We start from the raw sequence: 27866 nt of genomic DNA on the forward strand, positions 1-27866 counted from the left end.
GATAGGAGTGTTGATAAAACAGCGTGGTTACAATATAAAAAAAGGGGTGCTAGAACATAAAAGGTAAGAGGTGGCTGCTCTTCACAAGCTTCTCTCTGAGGCTTGTAAGATATAGCACCAAGAGAGGACACAGTTCTGCAGTAAAAGCCACAGAGGAGGCTCTGGGTTAGAGACAGGTCTTGACTTCCATCTTGTGGAGAAATAAAGCAATAAAATATTGAGTTTACATCCCTGTATCTCTGACTGCTCCCCTCATTTGACTCCTTAGCTTTGCTTTCATAATCTCCTCTGAAGTCAGCACAGAATGACACACAAGTAACTAACAGCACCAGTGTTACAGGCATGGCAGGAAACTGAACCAATGTGGAGCAATGCAAAAGGGGCATGAGAAAAACAATGTCTAGCTTCCCAACAGCTCTCAAAGCATTACAAGAAAAAGACCTTAGCAATGTACGTCATTTGGAGACGGCAGCTTCAAAGAGATTTAAGATGAGGAAAAGCAGAATTCGTGTTCTCAAGACTTGAAATTGCTACATCAGCACTGGTTTCATGCGCAGAAAAAGTATATTCACACATTGGAAAATGCTGAGACCTACTCAGCTACGAGGACTAGGACAGAGCAAGAATGAACGGTCTTCTGTTAAACAGTCACTGATACAAACTTTAAGATATTAAGGAAACCATTAGGGGAAGAAAAAAACCCAGGCATCAGGAGTAAGCACATAATGGATCTCTCAGCAGGTGCACGGTACTGTTGCTTGGAACAGAATAGCAAACTGAAGTCTAGCTCACTTAAGCGTTTAAAAATACGGGCTGAAAGCTAGTTTCACTATCAAATCAACGGTGCGGTCAGGCGTTTTGGATCCTAATAGTCCCATTTCCTTAAATGGACTCAATGTGGTTCGTGCCTGGCTTTTCTAATGACGGCTGAGGGAGGCCGGTGACCACGATCCCGCTTCTTCGTGGCAAGCTTCGGTCTCGATTTCACCGCCGCTCTCGGAGCTGCTGCCGGCGATGCCCGGCTGGGGAGCTGGGCTGGCAGGCGGGCCCTTGGCCATGCACTCACCGGCCCGTTTGAGGATATATCCGGCAGCCCCGGGCGCGGTGCAGCGGCCACCGCCTCAGCCTGCGCTTGCGCGAGATGATTGGTCGTGTCAGGAGTGAGCGACAGCCACGTGGACCAATAGTTGAGGGAAATGAGAAGAGCGCGGCTGGTCAACAACTGTGGGTTGGACTCTTCCAATGCAAGAACAGGGGGGACAGCTTACACGGCAGGCGGGCATGAATGGCGAACCGTGACGGCACAGAGAGAAGTTCCAGGGATCTGTCTCTGTTCTTCAGTCTTCCTCTTGTCCCTCCGATTTCCCTGTTCTCTCGGTCTGAGTTCTGAAAGGGGCAGCCTTTCCCTCCCTCTCTCTCCCCATCTATAGTTTCCTCCACCCCCTCCACCACCAACATCCTGTCCACCAATCATAACGCCCCTCCACCAAGTGCGGGCCCGCGATTGGTCCCTTTCCCCCAGCTGGCACCGCGGAGGGCGCTGACTGGCGCGCTACGGCGCCGTCGCTGACAGCCCCTGCGACTTCCTCGTGCGGCGGAAGCTGTCGGGGCTCGCGACGGGGCGGGGGTGGCCGCCGGCGGCCGCGCATGCGCAGTCTCGCGGCCGCCTTCGCACGGAGCGGCCGAGCGGTGCGGGCGGGGGCGGCCCGGGCTCTGCAGGGGACGGTTCGTACCGTTGCCCGGCCGCCGTACTGCGGGGCCACCGCCGCCATGCCCGGTAGGAACAAGGCGACATCCAGCTACAGCTGTCCGGAGCTGGCGGTGGGACAGCAGGCCGGGGAGGGCGGCCGCGACGCCAGAGGCCGCTCGCCTCACGGGGAGGAGGAGGAGCGCGGGGACGCAGCTACCGCCGCCAACCTCGGCGACCCCGACATCGTCAAGTCCCCCAGCGACCCCAAGCAGTACCGGTGAGGGCCGGCGGCGTCCAGCCTCCCCCCAGAGCGGGGTGGGGAGAGGGCAGACCGCTGGGGCCGCCCCGGCCGGGGTCTGGGTGGGCTGGGGCCGCCCCGCGGCTGGCGGGAGGGGGTGCGGGGCCGGGGCCGCCCGCCCCAGCTCAGCGGGCTCTCGGCAGCCCCGGGGCTCCAAGTCGGGCTCGTGGTGAGCGGGGAAGTCGCCCCTGACTGTGGAAAAGGGAGACGGAGGGTTCACGGATGTGTTTCTTGTCAAGATGTGCTGTCTGGTTTGTGCTCAGTGATAGGCTTGGGGCTGCACAGAGGGAAAAAATCAGTATTTGTTCAAAGGCTGTGCTGTGACACTACGTTTTCGAGGCACGGAGATACCGAATTGTTAGTTTGCAGCCCTTGTCCAGGCATCTCCGTTCCAAAAGCATGAAGCTGAAGCGTGGAATGGGATTGAAGTATTTCAGAGCAGATACCAGCTTAGAAAAAGTCTGTTAGTCTTCCCGTTTTAGCTGAGCTTCCAAGTTTTCACACAAATATGTCTGTGAGTTGAGACAAAAATTACTTTTACGCTGCTGTTTTCCTTGTGTCTTCATTTTTATATTTCTGAGTAACATCCCTTAAAGTGGTAAGAAGGATTACCCTTTGTTGTGGTTTAACCTTCCCTGAGCGCAGCCCAGAGTCTGCTGAGAGCGACCCGCGGAGGCTGAGCCCTTCAAAAGATTTCAGTCAGTCGTTCCTGAAGGGATACTGTTATAAGGTCTTTCTGTTAGGCAGAAGATTAGTCAGCCCTTGTTAGAGATGCTTTTTTTTTTTTGTCTTTACTCTTCATGACGTCTAATCTGTGCAGTCAGGAGAGAATCTGCCTCAGCCTGGAACTGAATTTTGGATTTGCAGTGACATTGGCTGACAGTGAAATTCCCTGCTGGCTGCCTGAAGAGGACTCTGCCCATTGGCTTAGGGAGAACCTTGCTCCCTCCCTTCTTCACCTTCCTTTCTGCTTTCTCCAGATCCCTGCCTGCCTCTCCTGGTGTTCTTACTCCTGGTGGTTACTTACTGCGACTTTGCAGGAGGCTCCTCTTCCTGCAGAGTTCACGGTTACAGGGACTGTCGGCTTAGGAAACTTCTGCCTTTGTTACCCGAGGTTGCACAGCACCAAAGCTTGTGAAGTCCATTGCAAATTGTCACCGGCTATTTGTTTTGAGGCTCAGGAACCTTCCGTGCCTGTAGAGATTTGGGGGTGTGTTTGCTATAGTGTAAGATAAACTAATACCAAAATCTTCCAGAAATCCTGCTCTCTGTGCTTAGTGGATTTTTTTCAGTTGGAAGCAGAGAGTCACATCTTTTCAGGCTGATTTCCATGTGTGGGAAGTGAGCCTTGTGCAGAACAGACACAAACATTACCCTTAGGAGGGAGAACTTCAACGTGGCTGGAAGTAAAGCATGCCTGTGTCTGCTAACTATGTACCAGACCTCCTAAGTAAATTTTGCTGATGCATATACGCTTTCTCCTCTGTTCATGCATCAGTGATGGTGTATACTGCAGACCAGTCACAGTGGGCTTAATGTGACCGTCCGGCGACATCAAACTTAATTTAGTGGAAAATGTTATAGTTTAATCTTCTCAAATACAGTGATCATAAAAACAAGAGAGTTCTGACAGATTGCAAAATGTATTTTCAAAAGTGAGTTTGTTGGGACAAAAATTATTGTCATATTCAAAGTTGGTTTTGTTCATTAGAACTATGAGTGGGTAGTTGTCTTTACTAAAATATATGTTTTATTTAAATTTATCCATATATGGAGTATCATGGGCTTGTGTTGCTGGTTTTGGGTAATTTGTGAAATTAAAATATTAAGTGTTTACTCTGCATTGATATGTATTTCAGTATTTACTTAACTTCTAAACAATTATCATTGTTTTAACAAACTTGGTGTGACAACAATCCTGCTTAAACTTGTCCAGCATGTTTAAACAGCAACTTAAGTAGTTTGAATTTTCTTTTCTATTTCAACCTTTTTTGTATCAATGCTGTACAGTCCTTCAAAAAAGCAACTGGACTATTCTTGCTTTTGTTGCTACATTGAGAGATTGCGGGTTTTGTCCAGTGTTTTGCATACTAATTGATACTTATGTATTGATTACACGTGTCCTTTTCCATTGGACTGAAACATGGAAAAAGTAAAGAACACCTATGCCAGTTGGTGCCTCTGCTCAGTATAACCTAAACTATTCTAGATTCTCCTGAAGTGAAATCTGAGAGTCTCCCACAGCAGCTTGGTTTAATTGCTGCCTCACTACTGGGTGCTTTCTGTCCTGGTATGAAACACCCAGAAGCCTGAAGATGAGTAATGTAAAATTAGTGTCATCTGCTTCATTAGTTTAATGGAGGTATGTGGAAAGGATCAACAAGAGCTACTGGATACACCTGGTGAAACAGCTTTATGGCAAATCCTTCTCCTGGAAGGCCAGCACTGTTCTGTGCTCTGCTTTCTGTGACTATCTCTCAATCACTGGGAAGCCAACGCTCTTTATGGGCTGTGGAAACCTGAAGACGACAGCTGTATGCGGAGGTGGAGAAGAAAGAAGGTGGATGTGCTGGAAGGCATGCTGTAGCAAAGTCAACTTGTCTGGGGTTCTTGCACTCCAGGGGCTGAAGTGCCAGAATGTGCAGGGCATCTATTTTCAGGACCCCTATTGTGCATTCAGAAATGCTGCAGCTGCCTAAAGCAACATATGCATGTGATGCAAACAGAATCGCTTTCAGTGTGTGTGGATGATTAACTTTGTATCCAGACATTCACATGGATCGAGTGCTGTCTGTACCTGCTGCAGTTAGTCATAGCACCTCTGCAAGTTATACACAATGTGCTGTAGTTTGAACACGCAAAAATGCACTTGTGCTTCTGGTTGTAACAGATTTTTACTGCTCAGGTCCCGCAGCAAGCGAAATGGGTGTGTTAATGATTATGCAACCCTGGCCCAGAGTATGTGCTCTCAATTTCTGTTGGATGAGTTGTCATAATTCAGAAAAATAACACAACTATTAAACATTTGTTCTTTAGTTTTTTTCATAGACTTGTAGTCCAAGAAGTGTGGGATTTTTTCTTTGTCTCCAAGCTGCTTAACTCTTGTTGCAATACTTGCTTTACGCCTTTCCCCCAAATATGTCTCCCATGCAGTTCAGTTGGGAGAGAGGTACTTGGAGTAATTTGTTTCCAGGCAGGTCTGTGGTTTGCAGAGCTGTAGCAGGTACCCTGCAGCTCTAATAAAAAGCAAAATTGATACTGACTGAATATTTTGAATTGGAATATTGATAATAACACGTGTTTCTGTTGTCTGGAAACATTGAAACTGCATAATGATAACCACGAAGGAAACATGTGAGAAACTTTGGGAACCATGGAGTTGGAAAACACACAACATCCCTAAACTGGCTTTGAAATTTCTCCTACCTAATTATAACAGCGGCCACATTGCAAAGTGTCCTGATCTGCTATAAACTTGGGGTTAGACTAGATGACCTTTAAAGGTTCTTTCCAACAAAACTCTTGTATAATTCTATGCTCTGTAACTCAGCTTTTTCTGGGGGTGTGGGTGTGACCATGAGTTTGTTTCACACCAGCATTTTGGGATCAGGTACCACCTGTCTCTATCACACTAGTTCTTAGGTTGGCTCAAGTAGTTTCTGGATCCAGCATTTCTTCCTTTCTGCGCCTGGTGTACGAGCCAGTGTGAACTCCCAGGAGGGCTATGCTGGCTAATTTGACAAATTGTGACTCTATTCCAGATCTGATGGGAAATGAATATTGCAGAGCATTGGTGCTTGCAGCCTGCAGTCTGAAAAGTTGTAGAATGTTTGCTGGACTTGTGGGTCTATATATATACACACATACATATATAAAAATTGCCTGTGTATAAGCTCTGTGTATATCGCTTCTTCACTGTGGCTTATTTTATTAAGCCTGCAGAGGAGATCTGTCCTTTCTAACACATGCCTCCTACATCTGTGGACACCATTTGATAGAAAGCATTAATAAAATAAAATGAAGTCCCTGGGGCCTATTTAGAGGCAAAGACTAAGATCTTAATTCTATTGCATAATATTTGTTTCCAAGAGCCTGAGAAGCATAACAAACTATTGAAGTTTGGGTTTGCCTATTCCAAGTACGTGAAGTTTCCTCAGAGCGGGTGCTAGCAGCTTAAATATTTTAGAGAGAGAGAAATAAAAGTCTCAGTTAGTGTTGCTGACCTTCTGGGGAGAAGGGCTTCTGCTACTGCTTTGAATTGCAACTTTCTTATTCTTACAGCTGTTGAATAGCAGAAGAGTGTTTTTACTTTGGCACTATAAAACTGCTGACTTTGTTAGCCACCATTAGATTTTCATTAGGAAATCTCAGTTAAAGAGCACAGAACTGTTGCAGGAAATACAGACATTTTTATGATTCTGAAAATTCAGATTTGGGAAATGAGTGTATTCATTGCAAATAATTATTCTTCTAGGTATATCACTCTACAAAATGGCTTATGTGCACTTTTGATTTCGGATTTTAATTACTTGGATGGTGCCCCAGCTGCTTTATCTTCGGAGGAGGAGGAAGACAAGGATGATGATGAATCTGAAGAGGAAAGTGATGAAGAGGATGATGACTCTGGAGCTGAGATTGAAGATGGTAGAGAAGGTTTTGATGAGGAGGACTGTGACGAGGGGAGTGACAGCGAGGACGATAATGGAGATAATGAGGATTTCAATGATCCTGATGACAGTGAATTAGAAGAGCTAGCTGAAAAGGAAGAGACAAGAAAGAGAGGCTGTACAGAAAAACAGGTATGTACTTAAAGCTGGAGGGTGAAAAAAATACAGAGAGGGCTTTCTTGTGATTAGGCATCCAGACTAGACCTTTTTATTGTGCCCGTCCTGATTGATTTATCTTATCACAGTATCACAGCATGTTTGGGATTGGAAGGGACCTCAAAAGATCATCTAGTCCAATCCCCCTGCCAGTTTCCTAAAGTGTTTCTTGAAGCAGCTTTTACTGAGTGTTGTATTTTCTCCAGTCTGCAGCAGCCCTCTGCATTGCTGTGGGCAGCTTCTCCGATCCCGAAGATCTGCCGGGATTAGCACACTTCCTGGAACACAGTATGTATCTGCTCCTGTGTCATCTTCTCCAGCTTCAGTGCAAAATGAGTGCTGTCTAGCCCCGAATTTCTGTAATATTTTAGCATCATTTCCTATTTCAGCTATCCCAGGATTTAGTTTCATTAGTTGAATGAATTTGTGATTTTATAAAAATACTGAGTAACAATCTCTTAATATGTGAGAAGGTATCTTGTACCCTTTGGCTGGCTATGCATTAACATATATTAACATTCTTCATTATCCATTGAATATGGGAGGAGGCATGTTACCTACAGCTTTATAAACTAGGCTGGGGCTACAGATTACACTGGTTATCCAGCAGGTTCTGTCATCTGTTGCTGCTTAGTCTCTGCATAGGAACTGTGGGTCGGTTCTGTGCTGCAGAGGGGTTGCCATAGCTGTAATTAAGAATACCAAATTAATGTAATCTTGGTAATTTTGCTGATTTTTGTTCCAGTGGTTTTTATGGGCAGTTTGAAGTACCCAGATGAGAATGGGTTTGATGCATTTCTGAAGAAACATGGGGGCAGTGACAATGCTTCGACTGACTGTGAGCGGACAGTCTTCCAGTTCGATGTGCAGAGGAAATACTTCAAAGAAGCGCTGGATAGGTAACTTCATAGAAACGGTGATTAGGTGCTAGCAAGTGTTTGTATGTGCCTCAGGAGGTCAGGTGTAACTGGTCAGTTCTTCATTTTGGGGTGATTAAGGCTGTTACTGAACTTCCACAGGTATTCCTGCTGCCACAGAGGATATTGGATATAAGGAAATATGATTTCCCTTTGGGCATCTTACTGCTTTTTGAGATAGCACCTGTATAGCTGCTGTGTGATTACTTAGGATCCACGTGTGAGTCCTAATGCACGTAGGTTTTGAGTGTTTTACCACCCTTAAACTAGTAGCATTGATGACAGGAGAAATTTTATGCAGTGTTACAGCTGTTCAGAGGGGACGTGCTTTCAGAATCCCAGTGATTCATCCTTTGAAATATCTGTTCTGATAGTGTGTGGGGTTTTTTCTTTTTTTTTTGTTCCAAGTCTAATCCATCGAAGTGGGTGGCAGGGCAGCCTTTAAAGTTATGTGTGCCTCAGAAGGATACATTTAACTCAATCCAGGTTATTCAATCAAGTATGTATCTTTTGCCAGAAACTATTTAACTTACTCTTTCCTGGTGTGGGATATGTTACTACAACAGGGCTCCAACTCTTAACGTGGTTTCCTTCAGGGAGAGGAAATTACTGGCTCATAAGGGCATGCCAGCTGGGAATTCTTGGAGCTGCAAAATACTTCAGGAGGGAGCAGACGCCACTGTGAACTTACTTTGATCAAAATACATTTCTGCGATGATACCAAGAGCAAGTGTTTGTGCATTTTACCAAGTATTGCCTAAATTTTACTTGACTGGGCCAAATTCAGCTTTCATTTGCAGATTAGCCCAGCTTTTAGGTGTTTGAAAGTGCAGAGGAATAAAGAACTTAATTGCGGTCTGTCACAACAGCTCACTTAGTGGAGGAGAAACAGAAGTTATGAGTTCTGTAGAACAGCATCTCCTACAAAGAAAATGAACGGATGCTGCTGATGATTCCTGCTCATTCAAGCACTTGTGGATCTAAAGAAACTGAAAGACATCACCTTTCAATAGTCTTTAGCTTAATGGCTCCTGTAGCCATAGAACTCTGTCAGCAATGTGTTACTGCTAACCTTTCGCTTCAGCAAGTTCAGTGCATCATTAAAGAAACTCAACAAATAAACCAGAAATATTAGATTCCCAACCTTCTACAAAGTTGCCATTCATTGCAGATTTGTCCCTTTCCATTGCTCTGCTCTCTATGGGTACAGGTGATCAACACTGACTGATAAAACAGATAATAAAATTGTAATGGATATAATACCTTGTGTTTCAGGACATAAAGCAATAATTTGTTGCCTGGAGTTGGGAAGAAACTTTCCCTGTGGACATATTGCTCCTAGTGAACAACTGAGGATTTCATCTAAGGCATCTGATACTGGTCCCAGTTAGAGCCAGCAACCAGACCAGATGGGTCTCTGGTGTGATCATTCTTAGGATGCAAAGGCACATGCTCCTGCATCCACTAGAGGCATACCCGACTGTATCCAACCAATTCATTCCTGCTCTATGCACTTTGGTTTTTGATGCTATCACAAAACTGGCTTTGATCTTTCCTTAAGACAGTACAGTTAAGAATGACATAATTTTTAGTAAGACAAGCTTATAAACTAAAAATAGTGGATTTGGCTTTAACTCTTGTGGTTTTATTCCCTGATTTAATAGACACTGAAGAAAAGCATAAGAATTTTTCTGTTTTGTAGGTGGGCACAATTCTTCATTCACCCGCTAATGATCAGGGATGCAATAGACCGAGAAGTTGAGGCTGTAGACAGTGGTAAGAATACATTTTTGTGTGTTTAGCCCATCTTCTTAAAGAAATAGTGAACAACATGCCTATGGCTCCAGCATGGGCCAGTGTTCTCTCCAGCTCTCTGTGGAGTAAATACAATAAGTTGAGGTCATTGTGCTTGTTTCCTTATTCTAACACGTTAATAACTACAAATTTGCTTCACAGAAGGAAATTGAACCTGGCATAGAAGTGAATGGAGAGTTCACTCTGTTTTCTAGTGTGCTGTGAATATTTCTAGGCTGCCTGTAAAACCTGTTTTAGAAAAAAAAACTATTACTGGCAGATATAAGTGGTTCAAATGTGTATTCCAAGTCTTCTTCATCTGTCCTCTGACCAGGAAAACTGAGCGATATGATCTTTGAATTTTATTTAAGTGTCAATGTAAACAAGGACCCGCCTTTGAGTTAAGGTGTGTTTTTTTTCAACAGCTTAAGCCAGTTTACTGCCTTTGTCGTGCGGATCTGTTCCTTCCCTGCTACTGACACTGAAGTAGGGAGCTGCCCACTAAACTGCGTCAGCTTGTTGAACTGGCTGCAGACTAACCCAGCCAAAATAATAAGTTTACAGCTCTCCTCTGCATACTTCTTATTAGCAGCAAAAACAGTAGCAGGAAATTGCAGTTTGAGTTCTTGATTTGGGCAGAATCCCATATTTAGATCAGTGTAAACTGGTTGTAAAGTTGCATTTCTGGAAACTATCTTGCTCGGCTTTTAATTTTATATTTCATTGTTAGGCTAGAAGTTGTTCTATGTGATATATGGAAGAAACAGGTTTGTAATTGCTCTCTGGCCCTTTTTACTGGGCCTAAGTCTGTAGAATATTGACTGACTTGTGTTCACATTAAATTTATCAAATTAAGAACATTCAAATGGGACAAGATGAGGGTTTACATGCTTCCCTTCCTTATCCCTTTATGTGCTTCTCAGCATGAGCTACAGTTTTCCTCTTCTCTTGACTTACATTCATTATTGCTAGCAAGTCCTGTTTCTTATCCTATTTCACTACTTTGTCATTAAAACTATTTCAGTCTCCAGCGGTGGGGTACATCTCCTTTTCAGTTTGCTTGGGGTTTTTGCTTTGTTTTGTGGGAATGTGACCTCCGATTTTGATGCATGCCACTGCAAATTCTCTAAATTAACAGAGTATCAGCTAGCAAGACCTTCTGATGCAAACAGAAAGGAGATGCTGTTTGGGAGTCTTGCCAAGCCTGGACATCCTATGAAAAAATTTTTTTGGGGTAAGTTCTGAATTTGTTATAAAGTGGTGATCAACTTTTAACCACTTAGAAGAGGCACTAACATGAGCTATTTTATCATAGCAAACACTAGCCCTGCTCGGAAGCATTAGGGCAGTTATTTATTTTACAGTAAAGTGCTTGGGAATAAAAGCAGCTGTCTGCTTAAGATACTTTTCATTCTGGTACTGCTCTTTGCTGATGTTAGAGCTGGGTTGCTCTGGGCATATAATCATGGAACTTTCTGTTAATGTAAAGGTGGTGCTCTCTGAGTCATCCAGGTCTTGCTTAAGCTTGTTTTTTGATACTAAAATTTCCTGGAAAAAGAGAGTGTTTCTGCATTTGTGTCCAAGGAGGCTTTTCAAAGTAGATAAGTCACGGTTGAACTCGCAGAAGTAGATCTTCACAGCCATGTGAGTGGAGCAGAAGGGAATTTGTCCTTCCTCTCCTGGTCAATACAGAGTTCTGGCTCCCTCACCATTGTGATGCTGGGGAGCATGTAAATTGCTGTGTGATGGGTAATAGAGTTAGCCAGCTTTAAAATGTAGATTTATAAAGTTCTGTAGTGACATATACTGAACATCATATTTTCCTCTCTTTTCCCTTTCCTGTTGTGCAAGTTCATTGGTGAGGGAACAGCTGGCAACACGCAGTGAGCTGTGCAGTGCACGGGATGGGTGGTCTGATAATGCAAGAGGACTCTGTCCTCCCTTGTTAGAGATATATCAACTGTCCTTACAGTAGAAACTAGAAATTGGAAGATGATAAATCTCAGTTAACATTCTCTTAACTCTAAATTCCTATTAAGTATTTTTAATGTGCTTAGTATGACTAGACTCAGTGCCAGGGGAGGAAAAGAAATTCTCACTGTATCTGATCTTGATGTAACCAGTGTCTAGATAACTAACCACCTTTTAATGTTTACAGGTAATGCAGATACACTCAAACATGAGCCCAAAATGAATAATATTGATACCTACACCAGGCTGAGGGACTTTTGGCAGCGCCATTACTCTGCTCACTATATGACTTTAGTTGTCCAATCCAAAGGTAACATCAATTGTTCCTTAAAAACAGGCTCATTGCTGTTGTTGGTGTGGTGCTTTTGTTACCAGTTCAGCTGTAGCCCAAGCCGTTTTAGTGGGTTGTCCAGTCCTGCAGGATGTTTTTATATGTAGATTTTAGCCTGGTTTCCAAATGAAACTTCAGCAATTATGCTGTGTTAATTGTCATACTGCTACTTCATGAGAAACTTTTAACTGAAACTCTTGAATACTGCTGTGTGTTCTGGACGTAGAGGGATGGAATGAGTCTAGCAAGTACTGGTAGTTTTGTAGATCCCTACGTTGACAATCCCTTTTCAAGTAACGTCATGTGCTACTGAACTGTAAATCCCAGTCGTATCAGCCCAAGATTATGCAGCATATGCAAAACCAGACCTATGACCAAAGATAGAGTTCAGTGAATAATAAGAATTGGCTCAAACCAACAGCTTTGAAGCTTATAATTTAGAACTTTGCAATTTTAAAATACACTGATTTGCAGCCTCTTAAAACTGTTGAGATAGAGTATTTGTCTTAGATCTTCAGGAAATTACATTTGTGGCTTTATTTTTTTCCTCTCCTTATTAGAAACACTGGATACATTGGAAAAGTGGGTGACGGAAATCTTCTCTGAGATCCCAAATAAGTAAGATTCTTTTGATCTTAAAAGGCATTACGTATGATAACATCTGTTCTTAAAATGACTGTTTTTAAAAAACACCCCTTACTGGAGAAGAAAAACGGAAGGGGCAACTCTGGAAATGAAAAACTGGCATTAATTGTTTCAGGAAGATTTTTTTTTTTATGCTTAACAATTGTTTAGCCTGCAAACTGTGTGGTGCTAATTTGCAGCGGTGTTTGCTTAATATGTACTGATACCTTGATTTTATCATAAATCATTCAAACCTAGATTATAATTTTACGTTTCTTATCTTTGCTTTATGTCAAACATAATTAGAAGCAAAATAAATTAAGACCATATCTTGAATTTAAGTGTTGTCCTCAGGGTGGCAGCTGGTTAGAACTCGATCTATTTTTTTAATAATTCACTCCACTGTGCTGTCTAAAAAGTGGGTCTGCAAAAGCTTTACAGACTTAAAAAGCATTTTATTTCCCCTTTCTCTTTTTGCAAGATGTTTATTTCCGTGGTGCGTGGAAATGCACGTTTGAAAGTCTAATGCCATACAGAGACATATTTGTCTCTCCTGACCCGTGTCCTTCCTGTTCCTCCTTCCCACAAGAAAATCCATGAGGATTCTATGAATCCAGGGCCAACTCTGGGAAGTTTTTTACTGTGCTTGGCTTTGCTCTCTCCTGTTAGGAAAGCAAGCTTTTTATTGTTACCGTGCAGGACGATGGAGAGGGTGGAGTTGATGTGGAATCAAAATCTTGGGTAATGACTCTTTTGTGTGGATCCCAGGTCAACTGCTGCCCCTGGGCTGCAGCCTTTGTGGAGGGTCATTTTCTGGTGGTGTCACGTCAGAGATAGGGGTGCTCAGGTCTTGTGATTATCTCAGTCTAGCCTTGAGTCCTTGCCAGTAACATCATGCTTTCATTTTGCTTTCAAGTGGTTTACCCAAGCCCAGCTTTGGCCACCTGACTCAGCCTTTTGACACACCAGAATTTCACAAGCTTTACAGAGGTAAGTAAAATGGATTTGTTTTAATGTTTTGCATACATAGCTTCGTATTTCCTCTGTGTGATCCGGGTACTTTGTAGAATAATTCTCTGTGGTCCTGAATACATTTTAACCATTCTTTCTGCATGATGTAAAATTCCTTATCTATGTCTAATCATTTATATTCAATATATTTATTTGTGGTCAGTTGTTCCAATCAGGAAAATTCATTCATTGAGTATCACTTGGGCACTTCCACCGCAAGAACAGCATTACAGGTATGGTGGTGCTGCATTTTACTTCTATGACATTTATGTTGTTAATAATTATTGCCTTTCACAACAAACCAAAGAATCTCATTGATTTGTGTTACAGATTACTTTGGTTCAGCTAGGGGAACATTTTTTTAAATTAATGAAACTGATGCAATTCTGGTTCCTGTTATAAATTGAGTGGAATTGGTACACAGCTGATTCAGTGTCATTCCTCACTGACTCAAATCAGTCATTATGTTCTGAACTCCCACATTTTTAGTTTATTATTCTAGTTCTTCCTGAAAATGCAAAACTTGCCATGAAGAAACAGACAATGTATATTTTAGTCATTTGTTTAGTGATTTGAGTTCTTTCTGTGAAATGTATTACTTCCTGGCATTTAATGTCCTTCAAATTTTCTTTTAGGGTGAAACCTCTTCATTATATTTCCTGGTTGGTGGGACATGAAGGCAAAGGCAGCGTTCTTTCCTTCCTTAGGAAAAAGTGTGTATTTTTTAGAGCATAATTATTAAATATTTTGTTATCATTAAAATAAAGGCAAACTATTTTGTGTACATATATTTTCTATATGTATAAAAGCAGGCCGAGTCTGCCTTTTCCTATCAGCGTTTTGTAGTGATGTTCTTTAAATTGACGATAGACCCAAGTAAGAAATAAGTGGCTTCTGCTCTGTGTTCCATGGATCAGCAGTACCTGTGACTGATCTTTAAGAGGTTTTAAAAAGGGTACTTAGCTTTTTCACTGTTTTTCTTAAATTCTGTGTCCTGAGGTTCTTTGACTGGAAAAACTTTGCGTAAACTCTAAGTGGGTTGAAAGCCATTGAAGTAAAGCTATGATATGCTATAATTGTTACTAAGCTCAAATAAAGCTGAAATGACTAATTAATAAGTACCTATAACTCATCCATAGATTTTGGGCTCTTGCATTATATGGAGGAAATGGTGAGACAGGATTTGAACAGAACTCCACTTACTCCATCTTCACCATTTCTGTGACCTTGACTGATGAAGGTTACAAGCACTTCTACGAGGTATGGTTTACTGCAACTTGCTTTTCCTACTGTTTTGCTAATGTTTGGAAAAATTAATCTGTTCCTTTATGTCTGCAGGTGGCCCATGTTGTATTTCAGTATGTGAAGATGCTGCAGAAAAGAGGGCCAGATAAAAGGCAAGTATTTGCCACTACATCAGGTATTTGTGAGGTTGTCCTTCTCCATTAGCCTTTTATTTGTCTTGTTTGCACTTTTTATGGGGTTACTAGAGCGTGAACTCTGAGTAGTGAAGTAGTATAGCTTGTCTGCATGGGAAATGTATCCATTTTAAAAGTTTAGCAACTAATTTTCTAAATGTTTATGCTTGATTCTTGGTGTTTTTAGTTAGATTTATTGTGGTCTGATTCCTAATTTTAGTAAGCTGAACTAGTGTAGTTGTAAGATGCAGTTTTGCATTTATTTAAGTAAATTTGTTGAGCCAAGTCTGTGGAAGTCAGGACTGTGATGTTATGGTGTTCTCCTTTATGTTAATTTGGGACCAGATTTTGACTCATTGTAATTAAGTCTCTTCAGAAAACAGCAGAATTTTCTGCCAATTGAGAAATGCCCTTTTGTATGGAAAGAATGTGTGTACCACCGGCTTCTGAATGAGTCACTGAACTCACCCTTGGTGCCTTTTCTAGAAGACTGTTTTTTTTCAGATTCTTGATAAAAGTTGCAGAATAATGGAGACAATGCACTTCTATTATTTTCTTACTTCTTTACAGAATATGGGAAGAAATCCAGAAGATTGAAGCTAATGAGTTTCACTACCAGGAACAGGTATTCATTCACTGTTTAGTGTTGATATGGGTAAACCATAAAAAGGATTTATTTTTAATTTTGAAACACATTTTCAAAGTTCAACCAGAAACAAATTATGTACTTAATGAGACTGTATTTTGCTGAAAAAAAATGGTATTCTACACAGAGAAATATTGTGACTTTTTCCTTAACAGAATTAAATGTTACTTTTTTCATTCTTCACCTGGTAGGTAGGCTCTTTCTTAGTTTTAACCACTAGACCCCTGTGTGTGAAGTTCTGTGCCCGTTAATAGTGCTCCGCAAATTGTTTGGGCTTTTTCAATATTTTTGCCTAATTTCACTTATTTTAAGCTGTTTTGGCACTGCTGATTTCTGGGCACAGAAAAGCCGCGTTGTGTGAAAGGTGGGACAACATTACGCAGTTAAGTGTGGGTTCGTGTCAAGTCTTCCATGGCTTATCAAAATAGCAATTAGCAAAAAATCTTACTTGTTTTTATTAAAGATAAAGAAGGGAAGACAATTTAGATAATTTGAGAAGCCTCACTTCATTGACTTTCTTACTGTCTCTGCATGTAACCACGTTCTGTTTCTTATTAGGTAACTTGTTTTTTTTTTTAATAGCATTAAAATGTTCCTTTTGGGAAAACAGGTCTGTATACTACACATATGGTTAGTTGGTTTCTTTAAGGTACACAGATGCAGGAAGGAGAGTCAAAAAAAAAAATAGGAAATATTGAAGGTGGAGTTTTTCTCTTTCCAGATGCTCCATGTATTTTCAGACACTCTTTAAGACCTGCCAGTCTGCTGTGAGCATCAGGATGTTAGAAATGTCATTTTTAGCAAATCCTTGCATCTGTAGCTCTGCCTTCGAAATAGCATATGGAGGATATTGAGTGTCTTGAGTGGCCTTTGAATAACAGAAGTGGATTTGCAAGTGATACAGACACCAGGGACCGCTGCCAACAACCCCAGTGATAGATAACAGAGCGGTGGATTTCTTTGGTAGGAACAAGTTTACACTGATTTACAAGTTCATTTGTTAAATGTCGTGTGGTGGTTTTTTAGTGGAAAACAGGTTTTACGAATTTGTTAACAAAGTTCAACTGTTATGAGATTACAACAGACCATCTTCTCCTAACAAAAGCTTTCCCCAGAACAGTAAAGAAGAATGAAGAATCTGTGATGGATGGCTATTTAGTGTATTGGACATAACAGGAATTAATCTCTGTTGCCCTACATGCAATATGTTTTATTATTCTGTCTTTAATTGTTGCCAACAGAGGTTGTCCAATTTGAAATTTGACTTTTTCATCAAAATGAAGCTATTTAGTCGTGAACCATTCTTATTAGTCTTCTTGGTTCTTTTAATTACTCCCAGCTAGAATTTTATGCTCCCTAAAATTGTTACTGCTCTAACAGACTTCCCAGTCTAATAGACTTCCAGCTTCCCAGTATCAAGCCAGGTAAGGATAGAAAACACCTGAGTGTACACTGGGGAAATAAGAGTTATTTCTGTTAAGAGTCCTGCCTATTTGGCCGGTTGATTTTGAGTGCTCATTAAGAAATTACTGACAGTGCAGGGATTGAACTCGGAAAGCAAAGAACAGGGACATATATGTGTGGTTGTGCACCTGAGGGACAGGTGAGTGACCTAGTCATGGCAGGAGAGGTTGTTTCCTCAGGTGTACAGTGTCTTAAGAAATTCTTGGTCATGTTTTCCACTGTGTTTATAAGACAAAGATGTGTCAAACTCGCCTCTTTTCAGGTGAAATGTGGGCTGCTTCTGGACCCACAACCTGTACGGTATGATGGTGCCTGGTTCAAACCAAAAACCATTCAGCAAGAAGCGCTTCACTGGGCAGTCATACACAATTAAAAGGCAGTCTATACTTTCACATCAAAGTGGGAGAATATCTTCCTCCTCACACTGCACATCATAGCAGAGAACTTGGGAAAGGAGCAGAACCAGTGATATTCATGCAGCAGCAGCTCCTTGTTTGCTCTTTCCAGCTTCCAGGTCACTTTAAATCTCTAATTGTTTGACTTTGCTCGTGTTCATGGGAGGCAAGGAGTGCATTCTGCTGGGTCTGTAACCTTTAATGAGTGTAAACACATGGTCTAGGCCATTTCTTCTATAAAGATGATGTCTGATATTTGAGGATTCTCAGAGGAGTCCACCAAAGCTAAATGCTGTAAGAAGCAGAGCATGCAACTCATGCTCAACATATCTGACCAGTCAAGCTCTTCTCAGAACAGAATGTTGGTGTTTTATTTTTCTGATGATGTGAAAAGTAGCTTTACATATTTGCTTGCAGACAGATCCTGTTGACTATGTGGAAAGCCTTTGTGAGAACATGCAGTTGTTTCAGAAGGAGGATTTTCTGACAGGAGACCAGCTCTTGTTTGAATACAAGCCTGAGGTAAACACTCTTCGAACTCTGATTACATGTTTTGATGTAAGGAAAATATAGGCATACTATATAATGTAGGCATGTATATAGGCATATCATTAGCCATAGTATAGGCACAGGCTTTGTTGAATCAGTCTTTTTATACTCAGAAAGCAAATATTTTTCTGTAAGCTTGTTGTGTCTTGTTCTTCATATGTTCAGACTGAGAAGTCTTTGCTGGGTCAGGCAGAGCCAGAGTTGCTTTTGAACTGAAATACTGTCTTGAACTTGCAGATCATTGCTGATGCCCTGAACCAGCTCACTCCTCAGAGAGCCAACCTCGTTTTGCTGTCCGCTGCCAACGAAGGCCAGTGTCACCTCAAAGAGAGGTGGTTTGGAACGCAGTACAGTGTGGAAGGTAAAAGAGCAGCACAAACTTAGATCCACTCATTAGAGATCTTAAAGGAGTGACAACACAAAATACAATCACATGAAGTAGAGAAATGAATCCTCAGTGCTTCACTGACCTCATCATTAGTCAGATTCTCTGTCCTACTTAATAATTGTTCTTCTTTCCTTGGTGTCAGTTGGTTCCCACCCCCTGGTTTACAGGGATCCCTGCTGTTCAGGTCCTGAACACAAATGAGTAAGGGCAGGGTGTGTTGGTAGCTGGGTCACTGCTGCAGGCAGCCTTGATTTACTTTTGAATAGGACTGCTTGGGTCCTGCTCCAGGGGAGTTGGTAGGAAGGGATTTAGAAAGAGTCATGATGAGCCAGGTGACATTAGGAAACTTGTACTGCAAATCCTCATGGAAGTAGCTGAGATAGAAACAGGATAGCGTTACCTTCCTGTTGAACTAAATACATTTCATGTTTTTTAATAGATATTGACAAGTACTGGATTGATTTATGGGCCAGTGACTTCGAGTTAAATCAGGATTTACACCTTCCAGAAGAAAACAAATACATAGGTAAGGCACCTGAGCATGTGTGAAATCTTCTGCCATTAATTTACTTGAGAATTTTCTGTGGTTTAGAAACAATCTTTAATTTCAATCTGAACATCAACCTGGTTTTGCAAGTTAAAAAATATGGGAGGTCTGTTCACCTGAATTTTGTTTACTAATAATATACTTTTATTTATAAGAACAGAGTTTTTCTAAAGTGTAGATGTAGAGATCCTGTAGCCATAACAGAGCTTGCCTCACACAATCAGAGTTCACACCAAGCCCTGGATACCCTAGAAGAGCAATTTTATTTGCTTAATCTAGCGGGTTTTGAAAGCATCTACATACCATCTAGCTTTGTTGCCAAAGCCCATTGAAAATAAAGGCAGAACTTGTATCCTGGGTGGAATGCAGCATCACCATTTCTGCCCTGTTTCTGAGCCACCATTCTGATGTGGAGCTGAAAAAGAAATGTTCCTTGGGTCCAGGGAAGGATTATCCTGTATAACTTAGCAAGCTGGGAGGGGAAAAATGTATTTTACTGATAATCTTGAAGACTTTCTTGCATGTAGCCTGGCTGTGTCAGTGAAATCTGCTAACTTCTGGTTTGGGTTTGGTTTTTCTTTTTGTCAGCCACGGACTTTGCTTTGAAAGTTGCTGACTGCCCTGAGACAGAGTATCCAGTCAAAACCCTGAGCACACAACAAGGTTGTCTCTGGTACAGGAAGGACGATAAATTCAAAATCCCAAAAGGTAAAATGTGTCCAGGCTTTCCAAAGAATAGGAAGTCCCTGTTTTTATCAGCTGGAATTTGTTTGAAGGCAAATAACCCAGTGATAGTGTTCACTATTTAAACTCTGTGTTTACTCTCAGCTCTTCCATGGTCCTTGGTCCTTTTAGTATGTTTATTACCTACAATAAAAGAAGCAGATAAACTGCCTTGTGACAAAGAAAGGCTGCTGATACCGCAGGTTAAAACTGGAGTCACTGAAATATACTGACTTCTGAATGTGTCTGACTACAGACAGAATTGGACAGACAGAACTGGGCAGACAGAATATGGTACTGAGACATGGGCTTGAAAATAAAAAACCACATTAATTAGAGGAGACTATAGTCTGTTCTACAGAAAGAGAAAAATATCACCTGCATCAGAGACAAATGTGGAAAATATATTGCTGCTTTCAAGCAGAATGTCACCCTTTTTAGTGTCTGTTAAACAGATGTTTTGTGGAGTTGTCTTTTTTCATTTATATTGGTCACACCATCTGAGTTAGTATTCTGCAAAGCACAGCTTTGTGTTTTCTAATATTTGGGATTTTTGCAGGAAGATTTTGGAGTGAAAAAGAGATGTTTGATGGTGACTTAATATAAGCAATATTCTTATAGCTGAACAACCATTTTCATTAGACTCAAATTGTGACCAACAGCCTCTTGGAAATAAAGTTGGCTTTAGAACGCCGTCACTTTTTCTACAATTGCTCATTTGAGTTTCTTTTTCCCCACCAGGTTATGTTCGATTCCATCTGATCTCCCCGTTGATACAGCAGTCTGCAGAGAAGTAAGGAATACATTATTTATGCTTATCTTGCAAGTAACTAAATTACTGTACTTAGTGAAAAACCATAAAGAGAGATTCATTTTGAACTGGAATAGAATAAGGCTTCCTTTTCTCATGTACGGTTTTATCTGTAGTTTGGCAAGGGTGGTTCTGCAGCAAGTCCTCACTGTAGCAAACAGGTGCAGAGGAGTTTCATGGTGTGTTATTCCCCAGTGCAAGTTTTGAAAAAAATAACAGCAGCAGCACACATACCAGAGGGAAGTGCTGAGAGCCTTTATAAATCTGTTTCCATCTTTGTTAGTTTGGACTTTGAATTGGAATCCAGGCAATAACACAAATCTGAAAGCACGGACTGTAATTTCCACATTGTGTAGCCTGATTTGCTGTACAGGGTGTTCTAAAATGATGGCCCGATTTGCAGTCACTGTATCTCTGCAACCGTGAACTGCCCCTGAATGAAACTCTTACCACTATAAAAAGGTTACTAAAACTTGGTAATTCATTTAATAATTTGTAAATATTGGTGTAATTGTAACGTTGCCATTGTGAAATGCCACACTGCTTTGAAATTGGGTCTATCATTTTGAAACACCCTGTAGCTTATTATTATTTTTTCACCTTGATAAATAGTCATCTCATTACTCAAGTCCTCAGCATAACTGAGTCCGTCTATCATCTCCTGTTCCTTTATGGAAAGTGTAATAATCTCATTTGCTGTGATAATTCCATGTCTTGAGTGTTGGCATTGCATTCCTACCTTGAGATCTTCAGTTACGCAAAGCTGGAATCTTACTCGTTGCAAAGAATAGTTGAATGTTAAAATAATTGTTAAGTAATGTCGTGTACTTTCTGGAGAAAGGGAAACTTGCGTTCTGTATTTCCAGGTTTGTTGAAAGTTTCTTTTTGAATCTCATTTTCCTCAAGTATTGATTTCTGTTAGACAACTTCTGGTGTGTACCATCGAACTCAATGGACTTGATTTTTATTTTTCTTCTATTCCTTCATTTTTTTCTTTCTTTTTAACCCTCTGCCCTTTTCTCCATCCAGCATAGTTTTATTCGACACATTTGTGAACATCCTTTCCCACAATCTCAGTGAACCAGCTTATGAAGCAGATGTTGCTCAGCTGGAGTACAAATTAGTAGCTGGAGAGCACGGCTTAGTCATTCGGGTGAAAGGATTCAATCACAAACTACCTGTGAGTACTGAAAAACTGGAATATCTAATACAGAAATGTGGAGTTACTGGCTAGGTTTGTTTCAGTAGAATGTGGAAATTCCTATTGATTTGGGATATTGAGATTATTTCATTCACTTTCTAAAAATGGTGTCTTTTTAAAACTGACTGTAATTTGGTGTAGAAGTGTTTAGTGAAGAACGGCTAACAGTTGAGGAATGTTCCTTAGTAACCCCGTGTGTCTCTTATGTTGACCAAACGATGATTATTTTTAAAAAATTATTATACAGGATTAAATGTAAATTTGTTCTTTTTAAAAACAAACCAAAAACCTCACTTAAAACTATTATCTTTACAGCTTCTATTTCAGCTCATCATTGATTACTTGTCTGACTTCAGCTTTACTCCAGCGGTTTTTGAAATGATCACGGAGCAGCTGAAGAAAACGTACTTCAACATCCTCATCAAATCTGACACTCTGGCCAAGTGAGTTCTGGGCGAGGGCAAGAAGAGGCTGCACAGTGAGTGTTGGGGTTGAGCTGAAGGGCTCAGGAATCGCTGCTCCTGGAGGCTTGTGCTGGGGTTTGCTTGTGGCTCAGAGAGCTCAAGCAGCTCTGCAACCAGCGTGTCAGCCATGCAGGACAGGTTGGACACCCAGGAGCTGCCGTTCTGCAGCGACTGCAGCTGACAGCAGGTGGGCAGGATCAGCCCACAGCAGCGCTCCTGGGGACCGAATCCCTGTCTCCAGTACGATCCCGAGTCAAAAATGGGATCTCTTACGTTAAACAGCTCTTGACAGCCTCTGGTTTTGTTTTCTGTTTTGCATTGTAGGGATGTGCGTCTCCTGATTCTAGAACACGGCAGGTGGTCCATGATAGATAAATACCAGACGCTGATGAACGGGCTTTCCATTGAGTCTCTCTCATCCTTTGTTAAGGCCTTCAAATCACAGCTCTTTGTCGAGGGTCTCGTACAAGGAAACTTCACAAGCAGAGTAAGTACAGCTTCAGCAGCTGACACAAATTCAAATCTGTTTTTAAGATGCTTTAGCACAGTCACCACAACTCTAGCGCTCACCTGCCAGCTGGTGCCTCTTCTGTGTGGGCATCTAGAGGTTCACGTCGTCTCTGACAGCCCAGGAATGCCCATCTGGGTGAGCTGCTGGGGAGCTGACAGCTTGAGCAGAGTCTTGGGGGATTCAGGAATTTGGATTTAAACTGCAGAGAGGGGAAAATATGATGGAAATACATCCATAACCTGTTTCCCCTGCTGCCCGTTTATAATATTGTTTGATGTGTTGATATATTTGATACTGAGAAATTGTCATGGTGGCGCCACAGGGGAAGGCTTCCCTCAAAGTACATTTATCCTGTAAATCTGATGGCCTGTGTGGTGTGATCAAACCTCATTCTTGTTGAACACCTGCAGTGTTCATCAAAGTCTTCTGCCTGGGACTGGGTCACACACAGTCCTGTCAGGCTTTTTAAGAGAGGGTTGTAATAGGGCTCAGCCCTGTGTCATTGCTGAGTGCCTGTGCGGGATGTGGGAGAGAAACCTGCGATGATGATTTGTGCCAGGACGTGTCTTAGCTGGTGGTGTTTGTCCTCAAACTGTTTCAAGCCTCCTGAAGAGAAAATGCTAATGTCCTTTGAGACGTCAGAGTCTTGTCATGTCAGCTGTTCCGTCCTGAGCTGTGGGACAGAAAGAGGTCTGAGAATGTAGTAGTGGTTTACTAAAAATCTTCATTCAAAATATTGCTGTAGTTTCTGTGTGAGTTTCCTTCCAGAACTCCAGCTTGATGCACGAGAGAGGGGCCTTGTTGCCTCCTTGTGACGGCTGATGCTGTTTCTCTGGCTTCTGCTTTCTCCTACTGGAGAAGTTACAGTGCAAGAAACGGCCTGAAGACTCTGCTCTGCAGCTCAGTGCAGAGGTGCCTGGAGGGGCCTCGGGATAAGGCGAGGGGACAGGGGTGTGCGTGGCACAGCAGAGCTCGGCTGTTCTGTGCTTGGGTGTTGCTTTCTCAAGCAATGTGCTGGGTGTGTGGTTGGGGATAATCTTCCAAGTAAAATGTACACTTCTGTTTTCTCTCCTAGGAAGCAAAGGATTTTCTGAATTATGTTGTTGAGTGAGTATCTCTTGACTCTTGCACCACTCAATATGTGGAAACTATAATCAAGCTAAGATTATTTTCTGGAGGAAGGGGTCAGGGTGGGAGTGATGCAGAAATTACCTTCTCCCCTCCTGGATACGGCACTGCCGGTGTTTGCAGATGTGACCATTCATCATGGCAATTTAAGCAGACATTGTTCTGGTTCGGGGAAGGGGAAAATAATGTCTGTCTGGGTGTAATTAATTTATAGGTTTTGGTTAAGATGTGAGCAGGTGTTTGACTCTTTGCTGTCTGTACTTCCCTCAGAAAGCTCCAGTTTTCTCCCCTGGTCCATCCCTGCCCTGTTCAGTTCCGAGTGGTGGATTTGCCAAACACACATCTGCTCTGTAAGGTGAAAACTCTCAACAAAGGTGATGCCAACTCCGAAGTGACAGTCTATTACCAGGTAATGTGGTAGCTCAGTGTGTGCTGGCCTGTTCCCTCCAGTAGCTGCTGTTTGTGCTGATGTCCCAGCCTTGAGAGCCGCCTCTGGACAGGGACATTGTGGAGTGCACTGTAACCTCAAGGGAGCACTTGCCTGGGGCTCCAGAGGCAAAATCCAGGGGGGGGTCTCACAGCATGTGGGGTTCCCCGAAAGCGGCATCTTCCCCTCTGGCTTGTACTCATGCTGATCGCTGGGGTTGTGCCTCGGGGCTGTCCTGGTGTCCTCGCCACTGATCTCATGGGCCTGGGCTAGACCTGGGCTGGGCTTCTCTCCTCTCCTGAGGCCATATTGAGGCCTCTGCAGAAAAATGGAACTTTCCAGCTGTCCCTGCTGCGATTTGTAATTTAGTGCCACAGCTGTCACCTTGGTCTGAACTGTTGCATTTAACTCCATGAAATCACCCTAACTTCTTCCTTTTCTTTCTAGTCAGGTGCCAGGAACCTAAGGGAATATACCCTGATGGAGCTGCTTGTGGTAAGTCAGTGTTTGTGTCTCCTAACTCATCAAAACATTGTGCCTGGAGCTAAGATGAGGCTGTTGGGCAGGATGGCAGATCCCTGTTGCTCACTCTGATTGAATCTGAGAGTGTCTGGGACAGGATCCCCCAACTGCTGCAGTGATGGACAGTGTGGCAGATGGTTCTCTGAGGCACCTGCTCAGAAACTGAGACATCTTAGTGCAGCGGGTGTAGCTGGACAGGCAGCGCTTCCCTTGTGTCCACATGTGGTGGTCATGTTTCTGTACGGAGCCTGCGGCGTGGCCACAGAGTGTCGCTTCTGCTGTAACACGTTTGTGCTCTGTTTCAGATGCTCATGGAAGAGCCATGCTTTGATTTCCTGAGAACCAAGCAGACCCTCGGGTGAGTTCCCCATGGATGGCAGCTCCTCCACACCTGCCTTTGCTGTTCCCTGCACAGTAATTCCTCCATTATTGTAATGGAAACAGCAACATAAACACATCAAAACGGAGAGCAGCCATCCATACAAGCTGCAGCCAAGCTGCTTTTGAGTCTTGTAAGAATTGCATCTACTACTGGTGTGTTAACTTGAAATTATTCAGCATAAAGTTGTTCCTTCCACTTCCTAGATCAGCTCCCCTTCCCCAGGGCTGTTTTCACAGTGGTTCTGTGGTGCGGAGCAGCCGCCCATCTGCCTCAGGAAACCGCCACAAGCTTTTCACAGCTCTTGGTCTGTCACTCTGATGAATTAGTTTGCAGGAACGCAAGCACAAACACTCTGCCAGCCTTAAAGGATTTCCTCAAAATGATGCAGCAACGCAGGAAATAAAGGAAATAAGACTATTGACAATGTATAGATGAGATATTTTTTTTTTTTCTGAATTACCAACACTATTTTAACTTGTAGCATGTCCTGTAAATGACAATTTAATTGTGCTTGTGGAATGACTTCATTGTTCCCCCTCCCTTTTTTTTTAAGCTACCACGTGTACCCCACCTGCAGGAATACTTCTGGGATTCTTGGCTTCTCGGTCACAGTGGCAACCCAGGCAACGAAATACAAGTAAGTGCTTCCTTGTCACTGTTTGTCACCACTCCTAGCACCCATTTTTTGCGACTTTACTGCACCGTGTCCACCCAGCAGATGCTCGGGCAGCAGGGCCTTATGCAGTATTCAGCTGAAGAGTTATTGCTAAGAATTTCACGTTATCTTCTGCTTGTTCCATTAGATCAGGTCACAGCTGACTTCCATTTGCTTTTGCTCGGGCTGCTCTCCTTTAAGTGTTCATGCCTGTTTTGCACCATTTGGGATTTTTTTTTGTAGTTTGATGAGGGGAGTTATGCAACAGCCCAAAGGGAATGTCAGAAGAGTTGTCGTGGCCTCAGCTTGTGACACTGCAGACAGTTGCAACACAGTGACTGAAAAACAGCACCTAAATAAAGCAACAGCCTTAAGCTGCTTCAAACTGCAGGAGTCCTGACTGACAGGGAAAGTAATGGAGAGACTGAGGGAAATATCCCACTGCCCTTCGGAAGAGCTTCTGCTGGGACAGCTCAGCCTGTTGCCAAGCAAAGCCTGGAGAGATGTTCTTCCTCTGGCCCATTTCAGCAGACAGAACAATATTATGGTTTTGTTCAAAGCCAGGGTGAACTACACGTTTGACCTGCCAAAGCTGAAGGGTTATATGAAAAATATGCAACTTAAGAAAAATAATACTGTGCCACTGAAAGTTTAATTAGCACAGAGTGCTGCTGCTGCCTCCACGTTTTACATTTGCTTGACACTTCCCTTCCTGAGGTCTATGTCATGTGTGAAGGTTTTAATGTTTCAGACGTGTGAGCTACCTGTGGGGAGGGAAGCGAGCCTGTCCCAAACACTCCCTCATGATTTGCGGGTTGTTCTACTTTACCCCTCAGTCTTGGTTTTTATTTTTCCTGCCTGATTTAATTCTTTAACTACCTCTCTTTTAGTTCTGAATTGGTTGACAAGAAAATAGAGGAGTTTCTTTCTTGCTTTGAAGAGAGAATCAAGCATTTAGCTGAAGATGCTTTTAGCACCCAGGTAAAACTTGATCTTGAAAAGCTCTGCCTTGAACTGCTAACCAGCACCTAAACTGGAGCATTTGGTGACACCGTCTCGCATAGTTCTGAGCTTTTTCAGGAGAAAGGACTCACTTTTATATCCCATCTCTTATTCCATTCTGCAGTCGTTTCTCTAAACATTTGCTCTCTGGCTGTTTACAGTTAAGTTTGAGAGCAATGGACTACCTTGGTCATCTGGGTTTTCTTTCAACTTCAGTGAATAAGACAGTAAATTAAGTTTTAAATCCTATGAAACTAATTTATTTTTTTTTCCAAATGTAGGTTACAGCTTTGATAAAACTTAAAGAATGTGAAGACTCCCATCTGGGAGAAGAAGTGGACAGGAACTGGAATGAAGTTGTGACACAGCAGTATCTCTTCGACAGGCTTGCCCGGGAGGTCGGTAGTCCCTTGTCATTAAGTGATGCCAAAAAGAACACTTGCATGTCCCTTTTTGCAGCAGTTTTAAATGCAAAGCGTAAATAGGGGGATTTTTGCTCTGGTGACACACTGATTCTAAAGCTACATGCTATTTTTAAAAGGTTCTTTTATCTAATGGGATATAGTTTCTTGAGAAACCGTGTTTATGTTCAAAATGGCCTCATCACTGCGCTGCTTAAACCTCATTCCTGTGGGTTGCAGATTGAAGCTCTGAAGTCTGTTACCAAATCAGACCTGGCCACCTGGTTCCAAGCTCACAGAAGCAACAAGAAAAAAGTGCTGAGCGTACACGTGAGTGTTTGGCAGCTCGGTGTTGCCAGCTCCCTAATCTAACGCTTAATGTGTTATCCACATTGCTGTTCATATCTTCTACATTTCTGATTTTTACTGTCATTGGAATTGGATTGACGTGTCTGTATTTAATTGTTAGGGCAGATGAATATTGAACAGGATCCAAATTCTAGAAGCTTAGAGCCAATTCTCTTATTTTTGGAAACTTTTTTCCAGGTGGTTGGATATGGAAAACATGAAGGGGACTCAGAGGTTACAGCTGCCTCAGAAGCACAGAATTCTTCATCTGGTGAAATACCTCATCTCATTTTCTTGCCCCCATCTTCTTTGATGACTGATGTGACCTCCATCAAGGATATCAAAGCTTACACATCAACGCTGAATGTTCTCCCTTACCATAAAATACTAAAATAAAAATGACATCTTGTTCTGCAGTGATGCGT

At 42.3% G+C, this 27866-nt stretch overlaps 1 protein-coding gene across 1 annotated transcript; it reads left to right on the forward strand.

The window, feature by feature from the left end:
• Window positions 1-1569: 1569 nt before the first annotated feature.
• NRDC (nardilysin convertase) lies at window positions 1570-27857 on the forward strand. Its single transcript, XM_065071039.1, has 31 exons — window positions 1570-1967; window positions 6463-6787; window positions 7018-7099; window positions 7557-7710; window positions 9431-9504; window positions 10661-10756; window positions 11681-11803; window positions 12385-12442; window positions 13365-13438; window positions 13623-13692; window positions 14095-14172; window positions 14599-14719; window positions 14798-14856; window positions 15448-15502; window positions 17800-17904; window positions 18169-18292; window positions 18759-18845; window positions 19455-19574; window positions 20331-20382; window positions 21430-21580; window positions 21917-22044; window positions 22390-22552; window positions 23652-23683; window positions 23975-24113; window positions 24579-24626; window positions 24959-25011; window positions 25589-25672; window positions 26581-26671; window positions 26974-27090; window positions 27334-27423; window positions 27640-27857. Exons 1-31 carry the CDS (start codon window positions 1648-1650, stop codon window positions 27835-27837), a joined length of 3471 nt encoding a protein of 1156 aa, XP_064927111.1. The 5' UTR covers window positions 1570-1647; the 3' UTR covers window positions 27838-27857.
• The last annotated feature ends 9 nt before the right edge of the window (window positions 27858-27866 follow it).

Source organism: Columba livia, chromosome 8 (assembly GCF_036013475.1).
Source record: "Columba livia isolate bColLiv1 breed racing homer chromosome 8, bColLiv1.pat.W.v2, whole genome shotgun sequence".
NCBI classification, from domain to species: domain Eukaryota; kingdom Metazoa; phylum Chordata; class Aves; order Columbiformes; family Columbidae; genus Columba; species Columba livia.

What these genes read in the sequence shown, in the direction of transcription:
- NRDC (XM_065071039.1), top strand. Translation starts at nt 1,648, where the DNA reads ATGCGCAGTCTCGCGGCCGCCTTCGCACGGAGCGGCCGAGCGGTGCGG. An exon ending in AGCGACCCCAAGCAGTACCG is followed by an intron (nt 1,968 to 6,462) that starts GTGAGGGCCGGC and finishes TTATTCTTCTAG; the next exon opens with GTATATCACTCTACAAAATG. An exon ending in GATTCAATCACAAACTACCT is followed by an intron (nt 21,581 to 21,916) that starts GTGAGTACTGAA and finishes TTATCTTTACAG; the next exon opens with CTTCTATTTCAGCTCATCAT.